General features: G+C 35.9%; 1 protein-coding gene across 1 annotated transcript; it reads right to left on the bottom strand.

Annotated features, from left to right (window-relative positions):
- Positions 1-4,719: 4,719 nt before the first annotated feature.
- atp1a1b (ATPase Na+/K+ transporting subunit alpha 1b) lies at positions 4,720-15,188 on the bottom strand. The gene is made up of 22 exons (XM_079427172.1): positions 14,954-15,188; positions 12,867-12,980; positions 12,722-12,781; positions 12,424-12,627; positions 12,220-12,333; positions 11,946-12,080; positions 11,714-11,831; positions 10,637-10,905; positions 10,246-10,554; positions 9,420-9,554; positions 9,077-9,272; positions 8,814-8,989; positions 8,611-8,747; positions 8,380-8,530; positions 7,422-7,590; positions 7,195-7,349; positions 6,973-7,096; positions 6,519-6,664; positions 6,140-6,270; positions 5,947-6,048; positions 5,770-5,861; positions 4,720-5,619 (listed from the first exon to the last, which is right to left on the bottom strand). The coding sequence occupies exons 1-22, from the start codon at positions 14,963-14,965 to the stop codon at positions 5,591-5,593; spliced, it is 3,078 nt and encodes a 1,025-aa protein (XP_079283298.1). The 5' UTR covers positions 14,966-15,188; the 3' UTR covers positions 4,720-5,590.
- Positions 15,189-15,882: the final 694 nt, after the last annotated feature.

Raw genomic sequence — 15,882 nt, 5'->3', positions numbered from 1 at the left:
GTTTATCAAATATAGACAAAGAATATCCCTGTACAACATATCTCTGTATAAATGTAGGACAGGCAAGTATCACAATTTAAAATCATTGTATCTAACTAATATACTGTAAACTGAATATATCACAAGATATTTCTCTGTCTTTTTGTTAAATTGTGAATTTCCCTTGAGCTACTTCCACAGATAAATTAAATTGAATAAATGAACAGTAATGTGCAAGCAATGTTCATTCTGTTAGGAACTCTTCCTTGTATACTTAACTGTAATATGTGCCACAGCCAGAAAATGTGTATTTTATATACAAAAATGCCTTCATTTACACATATGTTTTGAGGATGCAGATTATGCATGTTATTATATAGGCTAGTCATGTTTGAAAAACTTCCCTGTTCTGAAAAAATACATCATCTTCATTTGAATAAAGCAGTGAGCTTTGGGAACTCTCGCATTTTTAGCAGTTAGATTAAGCATTTGGGTTGTATTTACTATAAGCAGCTCTATTAGTCATGATTTAAAGCTGTAATGTATACTGTAATATCTCTGTGCCTCAGCTGTTCTCTGAGTTTATGATAATTCTCTCTGCTAACAAGCACATGTTAATGCCTGACAGGTTAATGACTGTGTGTTTAGGTGATAAGTGTTTGTTTACAGTGTGACATCCACCAGCAATTCCTTAGCGTCTGTTCTCTAACAAACAGAAAATGACTTCTCTGGAAGTATCATTTCAGATGATAACTGCATTGAAGATGTGTCAGGCTCTTCAGCTCAGCCGGGGGTGTGAAATTCAAAGTAATTGGGATCTGAAGGGTTCGGATACCTCCTTCTATCCCTGAGAGTTTATTCAAGGAGGTTGTCAATGATTCATAGCATCTGCAGACACAATAAAATATCTATTTGTGAACTGCAAATCATTCAAATATCTGTGAAATTGAAAGCTATAAAAAAAGCAAGTGTATGTTAGACTGGACGGTGAATGTATGAATGAAAACAGAGTGTCTGTATTAGATTTCATCTGGACATGATCACATTTTTATTCTATGAACAGGGAATAAATAATACACCGTTGCCAGCAGAGGGCAATAGAGTGTAAAGAAACATTGAATATAGTAGGGAATTTTTCAAAACTACCAGCAGACAATTATGAAGCTGTCACCATGATTTAATATCATCTGAAATTGCCATGGTAACTAATCTAATATTAAATATTTTATGAAGAATTCAAACGTTTTCACATATAGTGCCACTGTACAACAAGAAAACATTTAGCTTCAACCACAGAACTAAAAGGGATAGTTTTGGATCCCATTGACTTTCATTTATGGGCAAAAATAGCTGTTTTGAGTGAACTATTGCTTTAACAGCAGGATTTATGTCTCAAAGCAACAGGTCCAAAGCAAAGAAAGAATGGAAACCACATTCTGTTTCTATCTCCCATCCTTTAGGTAACTTAGTGAAAAGTACCCTGTCAAACTATATTAAAATAATATGACAGTCTCTAATAGTACATTTGAACTAATTACAGTAAATAAAGTGACCTAAAATAATTCTAATCTACACTATGGCTAAGTTTGGGCTGGTATTTTTTTTTTTTTAAATAGGCCTAAATTCAGCAAGGATGCTTTAAATTCACTATCTTTACATTGTATATATATGTATTTGTTGTTCTTTTGAACTTTCTATTCATCAAAGAATCCTGGAAAATTTTATCACAGTTTACACACAAAAAATAAGCAGCACAACTGTTTTCATAATGATAAGAAAATATTAGAATGATTTCTGAAGGATCACATTATGTGACACTGAAGACTGAAGTAATGGCTGCTAAAAAAAAAACAAATTTGACATCCCAAGAATTAATTACATTTGAAAGATAACATGAAAATAGAAAACAGTTATTTACAATTTTAATATTATTAGCTACTTTAGTGTTACTTTTTTCAAGAATACTAACAATGCTTTGTACCATTATCTACCAGCAGGGGCTGAAGCCCTCTGCCTACATCTTGACCCAACAATTTTACTCAAACACATTACAGGTTAGCAGAAAATTATTAGTTAAACGATCATACCATGTAAACTGTCAGACAGCGATGTAGCTGTCAGACCAAATGCAGGTGGACTCCAAAGACAAAATGCATCAATCCTGATGCATCAGTTACCATGGTACCTGTGAACTCTGCATGACAGGAGAGGGTCAGGTCTCTTCAAATTCCTGTCAGACTAGTATTTTCCCTTAGGTTTAATTAGAAACTCTTCTCTCGGTATCTAGCATAGGCAGTCTTTCTCTTGTACAACCCAGCATGAGACAGAAAATATGATCAATACGCATAATACCAGAACTGCTCAAGTTCTAAATATATCCTGACCGGAACCTGACCACGAAACCTGTTACAGTCTGTACATGTTGCTTAGATCATTGCCTCATCCTACACTGGGAACTATTCGGCAGACCATATTTTCACATTTATAACACAAAAATCTGTATAAATAAATAATGAAACAACCAGACATACTGCCAAGAACCCTTTCTACAGAAGCACAACATTTTAATTTCTCTCTCCAGTCAGTGGCAATCCTTCAAAGAATAAACAGCATTATTATAATAGTATTATCAATATAGTATTAGTATTATCAATAAGCTATTGATTACATGAACTTCATGAGAAAAATGTGCTTTCCTGCCCCATGATTATGTGGTTGTCTCAGAGCGGAGAAAATAAATGACAATTTCACCACTGAGCTTTTTGTTCAGAGCTGCACTTAATTCTTGTCACGGAGCGATGGGCCCCTGAATCAAGTCCTATTTTCAATCCAACAAAAGCTCTATTCTCTCTAGGCTAGCGGAGTGATGCTGTTACCGCCAAGTCACATTTAGTGGAAAACAATATACAACATTCTGATTAAGACAAAAGCTAGGGCTTAGACTCAGTGCTTCAGGTTAATAAAGGTATTGACCTGCACAATGGAAAAAAAGCTCTCGAGGCCTTTTAGGATTTAACTGCACTGTCCTCACACATTTAAAGGAACACAAAAGAAGAACGTTTAAAGAATGTTCATGAAGCTCTTTTCCATACAAAAACAGTTCAGAGTGACCACAGCTTTCAAGCGCCAAAAAGGGATGAAAAATACCATAACATCAGTACATTTGAATCATGTGCTCTATGGTTAGTAATAATATTCAGTTAACATTATTTGCATTTTTTTTTTTTCAAGAAAAAGCAGTATAATTTTGACAGGCATAGTCATACACTATGTATAGCCTCATATCAGTCATATTTGCTACTATGACCTCTTTGCCATTAGGCCTACCATATTTTTTTGCTGTAAAAAATACACAATAAAAGATAATTATAAAAATGGGAGGGAATAGTTCCAAATATGTTGTTTTCATCCGTGAAACAGGAGGTAAACGGATGAGAGGAAAATGATTGTCCCAAAAGCTGATACATATTCCACTCCAACTACTGTAGTGAAGATCGTTTTCCCACATCGATTTAAAAATTGCTGCTTGTTTGTATCTATACAATGATGCATCTTTTCTGTTTTTGACCAGATCATTTCATTTACATCACACAATATGTTTCTCAAAAGAAAGAAAGAAAGAATGCTATATATATTGCATCCATGCCTGACAGTCACATGCCTCAATATCTCTGCAGGCCTATAAGGCTTTGAGAATGCAACATAAAATTTTAACCCCAAGTGTAGCATTTAAGACAATTTAATAATCTAAAATATTTATTTTAATATGAAATCAGGAAAACAATGACAAAATATAAGTAAATACCTATTAAAAAATGGTTCACACATTGCAGTTACCCACTCACAGGTGTATAAAAATGCTCAATAAGTTAACTATAGGCACAGATGTGGAACAAGAAGGTTGAAAAGGGGATAAATGCTAGTAAAAAAAAAAAAAGACAATTAAACAAGGCAGAATTGACATGAATGAGAGTAATATTAACTGTGGACACATCTGGCTCTGTCAGGATCTGGATCAGGTGGATTAGGGTCAGGTGTTGGGTTTGGCATAAAGTTTTAATTAAATAAAGAGAAATTGTGCCATATGTGTCACACACACACTTTGAGTTTCCATGTTTTTGGGGACATTAATGACTTTTAAACTGTACAAACTGTATTTCCGAATCCCTTTACCTTAACCCTATCCCTACCGATCACACAAAATTGTATGCATTTTTAGATTTTCAAAAAAAGATTATTCTGTATTATTTAGAAACTTGTTTACTCATGGGGACCAAAAAAAAAAGACCAAATTTACTGTTATAACTGTCTTTGTGGGGATTTTGTCCCCATAACGTGTGAACACCCGGACCACACACACACACAAACTCGTTTGTTTTTGTGAAAAGTGGGGACATCCTATAGGTGCAATGGTTTTTATACTGTACAAACTGTATGTGCTATTGCCCTACACCAACCCTACACCTAAACTTGGCCCTCACAGGAGACTGTGCATTTCTACTTTCCCCCAAAAAAACTCACTCTGTATGATTTATAAGTATTTTGAAAAGTGGGGACATGGGTCAATGTCCTCATAAGTCACCTTCTTCTTGTAATACCGGTCATATCTGTGTCATTATACAAATGTCCTCATTTGTCACAAAAACACGCACACACACACCCACACCCACACAATTAATTAAAAATAAATCAAATAAAAAATACAAAATCCCTACAGTATGAGAGTCATAATAACGGAGAGACAATTTTTAGCATTTTATTTGACTGTCAAAAAACCAAAGAAAGAAAAGAATAGCATGCACTATGCACTAATAGACTGATGAATCACAATCTACAGTGGGCTGAATAGTATTGATCTAGAAGTTGAAAGGGGAAATGTGTCACTGCCCTTTCATGTTGCTCATACTCAAAACAAACCACACAGTTCATAGTACAATAGTCACAATTTATGAGAGTCGAAAAAGTAGTTGAGTAAATCGTTCGTGGGAAAATTAGTGGTTTATTTCACTTTTGGTGAATGTATTATGCCAAATCAACGGAAACACCACTGCAGGATAACAAAAAGCAGAGAGTGGCTTAACATTCCAATGGCCTCTAAATGAATGAAGGACAGAGGAACATTCTGTTCCTTAAATTCTGAATGAAATAGTTTAGGACTACTGCTGTGTATCCATGCCAACATGATTCTATTCTTCTTGGTTACTAGGCTCTTAGCCATCTTGAAAGAACCATCCAGTGAGCAAGTTTAAAAAATTCTACCTATCCTTGTTCTCTCTATTATGTTTTACACTGCTTCTGTCAAGTATATTCTCTATTTCTTAAAACATTTTAATTTAGAAATACTAAGGATACATTTATATACAGATAAAAATGAACTTCTATGAATTCCACTAGGATATGTAGTACAGATCAGCAACGACATCAAGTTATGAGAGTTTATTCAAGTTACACAAACTTTTTTCAAGTCTATCTTTAGCATGGCAACAGGATTTTAGTACTACAATTATTCTATATAAAAATATTTTAAAATTTACAGGTTAAATTCAGAATAGCAAAACTACTGTAACGCTACAAAGATAACACACTGAAGTAGTGCTAACACTATAGATGTCTAGTAGTACGTCTCTCTTTCCACCCAACCTGCAAAGAAAGAAAAAATAAAACTTTTACTGTTACAGTTGAAAAATATAAAATGCACTCATACAGTACTTAGACATACATTTGTGTACTATTCGTTTAAATCCTACAATAGAGTACAGTTGGAGAACAAAGTTGCAGTTTCATGATTACCTCCGGGGTTCCGTCGAAGGATGAGCTTTCTGATTTCATCATAAATAAAGATGAGAAGAGAGTACGGGAAGGCACAGAACCACCAGCTGGGCCTGTAGATAGAGCACAGAATATAAACCAAAGAAGCATCCAAGAAAAAACTGCATATTTATTTTATACAAATAAATTTTAGCCTACTTGAGTGGGTACATTCTGAGAGCCACATCCATGCCAGGGCAATAAGACAAGAAAGCCGCCAGTGCTGTTTCCTCAAACAATCCAAAGATCAGGATTTTGTTCCTTGTAGGACAAAAATGTAGTAAACAGACAATGAATATAAGAAAATCTCCTCAAGAACATGGCTTACGCTCATTTGTTCTCCCAGACTCACTTCATTCCCTGCTGGAAGACAGAATTACGCCTGGTCTTGCAGATAATCAGATCGGCCCACTGCACGACCACAATGCTGGCGAAGAACGCCGTGTGGCATGTGAACTCCACAATCTTTCTCTGTTCGTATGTCTGAGAAAACATAACATTGTTTACAATAATACAAACATACAATAATAGTTTGATAGTGTCACTTGTGAAGACTTCAGTGAGTCCCAAAAGGACTTTCTCTTTTGGGAAAATACAGTAATACTGTTGACTCATGTTGCTAAAAATAATTTTATCCAAAACTATTCTCTCAAGAACGAGAATGTCGCTCCCCCTGACTAGAATGTAGCAAATTTATGATTCACAGCTGTGATGTAACTCATAATACATACCCACTGCTGTCCATAACTGTCCTCCAGATCATTAATATGCTTATCATCCCAATATACACGAATTCCTAGTAGTCTTGATGGTAAAAAGCCATTTTCAGCAAGAATGACAAAGTATGTGAAAAATCCAGCCAGAGCCTGAATCATACCTGCAGAACGAGACAAAAATCTTCTATTATTCCAAATGCTTTTTAAATTGTGGACCCATTTTCACATTTTGACATGAGAAGCTCTCATATGATAGCATGTTAGTGAGGAAAAACTTGGAATGAGAGTCACAACATTCACATAATTTAGCAATTGATCGAAAATCAGATCGAAAATTTAGCACCTGATCAAAATAATGACAGTCCTTAGAATCTTCTGTGTTCTCTAGAAAACTTGGACAATTTAAGCATTTTTAGAGCCATGCTCTACCATTAAGCTACTGGAACAAAGCAACAAAATATCCACCTACCTATCTGTCCATATGCAATGCTAATAAGTCTTTCATTCACCAGTTTGTCTGTTTTAGGGTTTCTGGGCTGTCTCTTCATGATATCACTCTCAGCAGCCTCGTATGCCAGAGAAATAGCAGGGGCCTTGAAAAAAAACATGATTAACTGTCATCTCTTGTAGAGATAAAATGCCAAATATGAAAGTGTGAAAAAGGAAATAAGCCAGTGTGTTGTGCACTCACCATGTCTGTTCCCAGGTCAATACACAGAATGGTAACAGTTCCTAGAGGCAAGGGGATGTTGGCGATAATGAAGAACAGGAAGGGTGTGATCTCAGGGATGTTACTGGTCAGGGTGTAAGCAATGGACTTCTTCAAGTTGTCAAAGATCAGACGGCCTAGAGTGGAGAGAAAACGCTAACAAAGAAGCCCAAAACATTGAGAGGATATGAAAAAAAGTTCTCCTGTACCTTCCTCTACGCCTGTGACAATTGAGGCAAAGTTGTCATCCAGGAGGATCATGTCAGCAGCCTGTTTGGACACGTCTGAGCCAGCAATACCCATAGCAACACCAATATCAGCCTTCTTCAGTGCTGGAGAGTCATTCACGCCATCCCCTGTTACTGCCACTATGGCTCCCTTTGGAACAGAAATTATTTTTTTTTGTAAACATTAAATTAAATATTGCAATTTCTAAATGCTCTCTAAACCGGAGGTTTTCAAAATGGGGACCAGAGGCTGCAAAGGGTCATAGGTGGTCTGTGGAAAACTTTTATACATTAAGCTAAATGAGAAAATGTATTTTTTGTATATTAATGCATCAATTAAATATGTTAAAAATAACAGTCTTTAATAAAGATGTCAAGGCAGACACAGACACAGACACAGACACAGACACAGACACAGACACAGACACAGACACAGACACAGACACAGACAGGAACACCGGGGAATAACGAGCAGACCAGACAAAATCAAACTGAATAGACAGGACTATAAATACACAGGATAATCACAGATAATCAGCCAAACACGGCTGGACACGAATTAACTAATAATTACATAACAAGGTCAGGAAACAAACCAAATATGGAAACATGAGGCGGGAACACATGACACACAACAGAGGCCTGACAATATGCAGACAATTTCAACAATTTAAAATAACTTTTTTCTATTTTAAAATATTTTATGATTGCAAAGCTGAATTTTCAGCCACCATTACAGCCTTCAATGTCACATGATCCCTCAGAAATTATTTTAATATGATTTGGTGTTAAAGAAACATTTCTTATTTTTTCAGTGTTGGAAATATGTTTGTGAAAACTGATCATTTTATTAAATTTTAATAAAAATATTAATTCATTTCAAAAACTTCTGTAATGTGCATAAAAAATACTTGGATATATTCTGAAGTTGAACGATTACCTGTCGCTGACACCCCTCAACAATAATCAGTTTCTGCTGTGGTGATGTTCTGGCGAACACAATTTCTGTGTGGTACTTCAGAATGTCATCTAGCTGTTCAGCTGTGAGATCCTTCAGGTCTCCACCATGAACCACGCATGCCTTTGCATCTCTGAAAAGAGATATTTATTGACTTAATAGATTCGTGTCAAGGAAATTTAGAGTGACGTTTTAGTAAAAGTATCACAATACCTGGGATTGACCTCATTGACAGGGATATTCAAGCGAGCAGCAATGTCTTCCACAGTCTCATTACCCTCAGAAATAATCCCAACACCCTTTGCTATGGCTTTGGCAGTGATTGGATGGTCACCGGTTACCATGATAACCTAATAGTTGAGAAATATATGTGTAAACTATAATTACATTGTAATGGAATTGCATCTCTGCTTTACCTTGATTCCAGCACTTCTGCATTTGCCCACAGCATCAGGTACAGCAGCACGTGGAGGGTCGATCATTGACATCAGACCGACAAAGCACAGATTCTCAGTAGGGAAATTTACATCCTCAGTATCGAACTGGAAGCCTTCTGGAAACTGTTCATCAGGGAGGCAGAAATGACAGAATCCTGTTGGAAAAAAATGTGAATGATCAGTCCACAGTCTGCTCAGGTAAACTCACAACTTTTATTTGAAGAACAGCTTTTCTCTTTTACCTAAAACTCTTTCTCCAAGTCCCCCAAGCTCCAGATAAGCATTCTGAAAGGATTCTTTCATTTCATCATCCAAAGGTTGCTCTTTGCCTTGGATCAATATAGTAGCACAGCGATCCAGGATTCTCTCTGGGGCTCCTTTCATCACCAGCAGGTGTTTAGACTCTGTGCCACCATTTGGGTTCTTGTGCACTGACAGCTACCAATGCAAGCATCACATAATTTCAGATAATGATGAGATGTATTTTATTAGTAGTGTAAGGGCTGTCGATGGAACGCATTAATTTGTGGCATCTTTTACATTCTTGAATTGGAAATCTACTAGTAAGTAGAGTAAATCCAGTACCTGATATTTGTTTGTCGAGTTGAAAGGGATTTCTGCCACTTTGGTGTAGTTGTCTCTCATTTCTTTCACTGATCCACAGCAAAGCTCAATGCATTTCAACAGAGCAGATTCAGAGGCATCCCCAGCAACATCTCTCTAAATATTTAAACACACAAATGAGATTTTTATTAGAAAATCTTACAAATTATATCCACAATGAAGATGTGACATAGCATGCTTTCGCTTTTAAATTTTCTTTAGGAGCATTATTAGATGGTGCACTGACAAATTTATATATATATATATATATATATGTGTGTGTGTGTGTATTTATACAGATTTTTGTATTTATTCATATGTATACATGTATTTATACATATTTTAGATGTATTTAACAAATGTTTGTGTCAGTAAGATTATTAATTTTTGAAAGAAGCCTCCTATGTTTACAAACGCTGCATATATTTGATTAACAATACAGCAAAAAAACATACATTGTGAAATAATATTAAAAGCATTCATTTCTATTTTGATTGATTTTAAAATTTTAAAAGCTGAATTTTCAGCAGCCAATTCTCCAGTGTCACATGATCCTTCGGGAATTACTCTAATATTATCTATAATAACATTGTCTGATTTGATGCTTTTGCAAACATTTTGGGGCGATTCTTTGCTGAATGGAGAATTTTCAAAGCAAGTTCAAAACATTTTTATTGTAAATCTTATGCAACATTTCAAATCTCTTAAAAAAGCAGACCTTCACCAAAAGTCATTGTATAACTTGCGCACTTACATACAGTGTCACACCCTGTAAGTATAATTGCTATGCATCAAATCAAAAACTAACCTTTAGAATTGGCACATCTGTCTGTTCTGCCAGGAAGACAGCCCTGTTGCAGAGCCCAGCAACACGAGCCAACGATGTCCAGGTGGCCGAGCTGCGGTCAAAAGATGTCCCGCTCTGATTCTCTGTGGTGTCAGCCTCATGGATCTGGTTATCAAACCACATGTGGGCTACAGTCATGCGATTCTGCGTTAATGTGCCAGTTTTATCAGAGCAGATGGTTGAGGTTGAGCCCAGCGTTTCAACAGCCTCGAGGTTCTTAACCAAACAGTTTTTCTTAGCCATGCGTTTCGCTGTGAGGGTGAGACAAACCTAAAGAATGAGAAGCAGAGAGCAGGTGTCAAGCACATATTAGGGCATAATCTTCAAACGAAGTATGTTTAAACTAACTAACCGTGACTGTTGCAAGAAGACCTTCAGGCACATTGGCCACAATGATGCCAATAAGAAAGATAACAGCTTCCAACCAGGAGTAACCAAGAGCGAGAGACAGAATAAAGAAAGAGACGCCCAGGAAGACAGCCACGCCTGTGATGATGTGGATGAAGTGCTCAATCTCAATGGAGATGGGGGTGCGCCCAACCTCTAGTCCAGATGCAAGTGTTGCGATTCGGCCCATGACTGTACGGTCTCCGGTGCTGATGACGATGCCACGTGCAGTACCTATGTGCAAATATTGCATGAGAAACTTTTAAATGTAAATTACATTTAATTTTAATTTGATCAAAGTGATTGATCAATTATAATATTACAAAAGATTTTAATTTAAAATAGCTGTTCTATTGAACTGCATATTAGTCTATGAAACATAAAAAAAATGTTTCAGTTTCCACAAAAAAATATTAAGTAGCACAACTGTGTTCAACATTGATAATAAAAAGAAATGTTTTTCGAGTGCCGAATTATCATATTAGAATGATTTCTGAAGGATCATGTGTGTGGTACTGAAGACTGAAATAATGGCTGCTGAATATTCAGCTTTCTCTTCACGGGAATACATTACATTTTAAAATATAATAAATAACATAGAAAACAGTTATTTTAAATTGTAAATGTCTTGCTGTATTTTCGATCAAATAAATGCAGCCTTGGTGAGCATAAGAGACTTCTTTCAAAAACATTTTAAAAAATCTGATAATGTGATATTTTTGCTTTGCCAACAAAAGTAGTAGCAATTAAATTAGAATTAGTAACACAGCAGAATAAATCACAGATGCTGAAAATGATTCAGTGGCTCACACATGAAGTCAATCATTTGTTTAATTTCTTTCAAATCAGTGTTTTTTAATAAATCGGTTAAATCCATGACTCAATGATTCACTCATAAAGACATTACGAATAATATTAAAAGTAAAAGTGTAAATATAAAAATAAAATGAGATTAATTTAGTTATAATGTAATCTTAACAATAATAAAAATACAAGCGAATCACTTTACTGAACATCTGTGGTGAATGAGAATATAAAATACCCTCTACACAGTTGGTGGAGAAGAAAGCAATATTCCTGGTCTCTAGAGGATTATCATTTGAGAAATCCGGGGACCGTGTCTGAGGCTCTGATTCTCCAGTCAGAGAGGAGTTATCCACCTTAAAACACCCAATTTAAAAGCTATTTTTACATAATGTCACCGCCACAGAAAGGAAATGTGATGTTCACACTACACTGATCAGCTCAGATAAGACATAGCGGCTCATAATAACCTTGCAGCCATGTGAGGCTATGATTCTCAGGTCAGCAGGGATCCTGTCACCACCTTTTACCTCCACCAGATCACCAATCACCACATCTTCAGCATTTATATTTTTTTTTTCCCCATCACGAACAACCAATGCTTGCTAGAAAGGAAAAAAAGTTTATTACCTAAGAACAAAAAAATACATAGAATATAAAGAATACAAACCTACAATGCATTTAAGCTTATACATTAGTTTATTAGACAAATTGAATGGCCAAAAAAAAAAAAAAAACATCTACCTGGGGAACCAAATTCTTGAAAGAGTCCATAATTTTTGAGCTCTTAGCCTCTTGATAGTATGAGAAACATCCAGTGATGATCACCACAGCTGATAGCACAACTCCCAAATACAGCTGCATTGCACAAAGGGATAAACATGACTAGATACAAAACATCTAAGAAGCAGAACAGACATTTACATATTTTTTAGCATTCCCTCTCACATTGTCATTAGCTGGCTCATCTTCCATTGCCGCCTGAATGCCATACGCAAGAAAGCAGAGAACGGCACCAGTCCACAACAGCATGGAGAAACCTCCAAACATCTGCTTACAGAACTTCACCCACTCTGGGGTGGTTGGAGGTGGAGTGAGGGCATTAGGTCCATCGCGGGCCAGAATCTCTGCTGCACGAGCGTTTGTGAGACCCTGGTGAAGTCAGAGAGGGCTATGTTAGTTATTGATCACTAGAGATTTATAAAGAGTTATTTTATAAAAGAGACACTCTACTTCATGAACTTACTCTGCTCAAGTCTGTACCATATTTACGGTGGAGCTCTTCCAAAGTCAGTTTGTGATCATCCTGAAATAGATTTTGTACAGAAAGATTCAGCCTTGTAAAAATGATCAGAGTGTAGCATATTGAACAAAGCTAAGTAAAGTCTCACCAAATCCACTTCCCTTTTCAGCTCATCCATATCTTTTTCCTTCTTCTTGTTTTTGTTCTTTTTCTTTCCTCCTTGCTCTGACGTTGCAGCCAGCTCATATTGATCCCGTCCATCCTACAATAGATGTTTGAAACATCAAATAACAACTTTGTCAAATAACAAGGCTGTGATAATTGTTTACTGAGCCATTTTGTGGAAAAAGTTAAACAATTCACCCCCAAAAAATGAAAATTCTGTCATTGCTTACTTTCATGTTGTTTCAGACCCATATGATTTTCTTCGATGGAACATAAAAGGAGAAATTCTAAAGACTGTGCTGCTCACTCTTTCTCATGCAATTACTTTTCAAAAAAAGTTTTCAAGCTTCTAAAAAGGTTCAAAAGCACTATATATGTGGTCCATTCAGTTTGTGCACTACACTTTTCAAGTTGTCACTTTTATGATATCTTAAAGTCTGTAAAGTTCCTCTTTTTAAAAAGAAAAAAAGCTGTATAAAATGCAATTTATATATTAAATGCCCTCCCCCCCATGTTTCCAGTCACTTATTACCTTGTATCTCATGTGGTGAAGATGGGGCAAGTCCAACTATCTGATTACCAAAACTGCTCCGGGTGTGTGTTCATGGTGTGTGTGTGTTCACTGCTGTGTGTGTGCACGTTGGATGGGTTAAATGCAGAGCACGAATTCCGAGTATGGGTCACCATACTTGGCCGTATGTCATGTCACTTTTCACTTTATTCAAATTACTGCCAACCTCCTGAGTTGTTAAGGGTCTTTGATGTATTTCCAAGGGATCAGCTTTCTCTTGACATGATCTGCTACATGGAACAAACAAGTATAATAATGTTCTGTGGCAAAGGGCCAGTCTCAACTATAGGGACGCGGAAGCAACCATGTCATCTTGGCCTCTATCCAGTGAAAAGAAATAAGCAAAAGCAACAAAGCCTTTTCCCTCAGTACATTCAATTTCCCAAAGAGAACATGAGTAGGCAAAGGTGGGAGTATCATTAGTTTATCTCCGAATTTCTGCGAGGGTCACACATCCGCAAACTCTCAACAGATAAACACTCCCGCACAAAGATTAGTGCTCATGTTTTATTCAACTGTCCAGTCAACCAGAATTCAGTGCAATTGTTGCCTCAGGCAAACATGTTGTGCCACCTTTGTGGCGACACACAGGAGTGTGACAAGAGCAACTGTTTGTGAAAATGAAAAATGGATTTGAGGATGTTTTTCCAAGTTAGATCTGCTTTCATTGTATGACCTCAAACAAATTCACATCAGTTGTAAACAGTCCAAGTTAACAGCTATTTGGTTGTACAGTGAAAGAACCACCTTTGGGTCTACACATAGTGAAAATAGCTGCAGTACATTAGGAGGCAAAAAGTAACTGCATGTTGACATCTTCCTCCATTCTTATTGCAAAGGATTCGGAAAATTTTGTGGTAATTCAGGTGAACTGACCTAGATAAAGCACACCATGTTCTTAAGGGGAGGAGAGAAAACTCCACTCTGAAACAACCTGTGGCTCTAGCGTTAGAAAGTAAGAAAAATGCGCAACAACAACAATAAAGTAAAGACAAATATAATAAATTAGAATGTTATTAGCAAAACAGTAGCCTATAAACGCAATTCTAAATCCTGTTTCCAGTATGCAAATAAGGCAGTGATGAATAGTAATGAGTACTGCATGTCCTGCAGGTCATACTAAAGCCCATTACACTCCCACTTCTCAGTCAAACTGAATATAAAATGCAATCATAGAATAAGAAACAATAACTTAATCCATATGCCCAACAACATGATTACACCAAAATGAAATGAAGCTTTTTGGTCTTTTTTTTGAATGCATGGCCTATACATATACATTTATATGAATGTGTGTTTGTGTGTATAACTTATACATTGTTTAAGTTACAAAATACTAACGTGGTAACGTCTAGTTATTTAGTTCACAGCTGGTATTTTTCACCAGCGATTAAAATCTTTATCTTTCTGAAAATATCCGTCATAACTAAGGGTATCTCCATTAATATTAATATGCTTCCAATAAAACAAGCCTAGTTATTGAAACATATTTTACTTACCCCAACTCCCATTTTCGCTTGTGGTCGGCGGCTGTGCTACTTTACGTTCACTTTCAAAGGCTTTTTCAAGCGTGTGGTGCAGAGCATCAGAGCATCAGATCATCGGCGGCTCTGCTGCAGCTCAACTCATATGAGTCTCAATCACACGTTTGTGTAGAAACTGAACAACCAATAGGAAGACAGCAAGCTCTTTGTGTAGCCCGTGTGTCTGTGTGAGTGTTCCCCAGAGCAGTGTACATCTAAGGTTTGAATCCCCTGGGACAACGTTGTTTTTGCCGATGCATTTATATTACTCTTTATAATTATGTGGCAAAATTCACATCAATAGCTTGCTTAGGATAAGATAAACAATATATCATACAATATATATATATATATATATATATATATATATATATATATATATATATATATATATATATATATATATATATATATATTGCTATATAGCCTACAGTGAAAAGATTGAAATAATTTACTGTATCTATGTTTTTGAAAGAAATATCTTCTGCTTACAAAAGCTGCATTTATTTGAACAAAAATATAGTAAACACAGTATTGTGAAGTATTATTACAGTTTTAAGGAATTGTTGAATTATTAAAATAGTCATTTAAAAGAACTATATTAAAATGTCCTTTATTCCTGCAATAGCAAAGCTGAATTTTCAGTAGCCATTAATCCAGTCTTCAATTTCACACGATCCTTCAGAAATCATTCTGATGTTGATTTGGTACATAAAAAGACTTCATTATTCCAATAAAATATGTATTTTATGATGCACACAAATAAATCCCCTTTACAGGGTATAATGAGTATTAAGAAATCTGGCAAAATTTGAAAAATAGTGTGATGAACATATATTAAAGAAAAAAAAAAGTGTAATAGGATATTTTCTGGTTTCTTTCTTCTTCTTCTTTTTTTAACAAAG

The sequence above is a fragment of the Barbus barbus genome, assembly GCF_936440315.1.
Source record: "Barbus barbus genome assembly, chromosome: 10".
NCBI lineage: Eukaryota > Metazoa > Chordata > Actinopteri > Cypriniformes > Cyprinidae > Barbus > Barbus barbus.
The sequence above is the reverse complement of the archived record's forward strand: the minus strand, read 5'-3'. Positions and strand labels throughout refer to the sequence as shown.

Bases quoted from the DNA above. Each gene is read 5' to 3' on its own strand.
- atp1a1b (XM_079427172.1), bottom strand. The intron at 8,990-9,076 runs GTAAAAGAGAAA...TTTTTCCAACAG, and splicing joins ACTTGGAGAAAGAGTTTTAG to GATTCTGTCATTTCTGCCTC. The intron at 5,620-5,769 runs GTAATCATGAAA...CTTTCTTTGCAG, and splicing joins CCTTCGACGGAACCCCGGAG to GTTGGGTGGAAAGAGAGACG.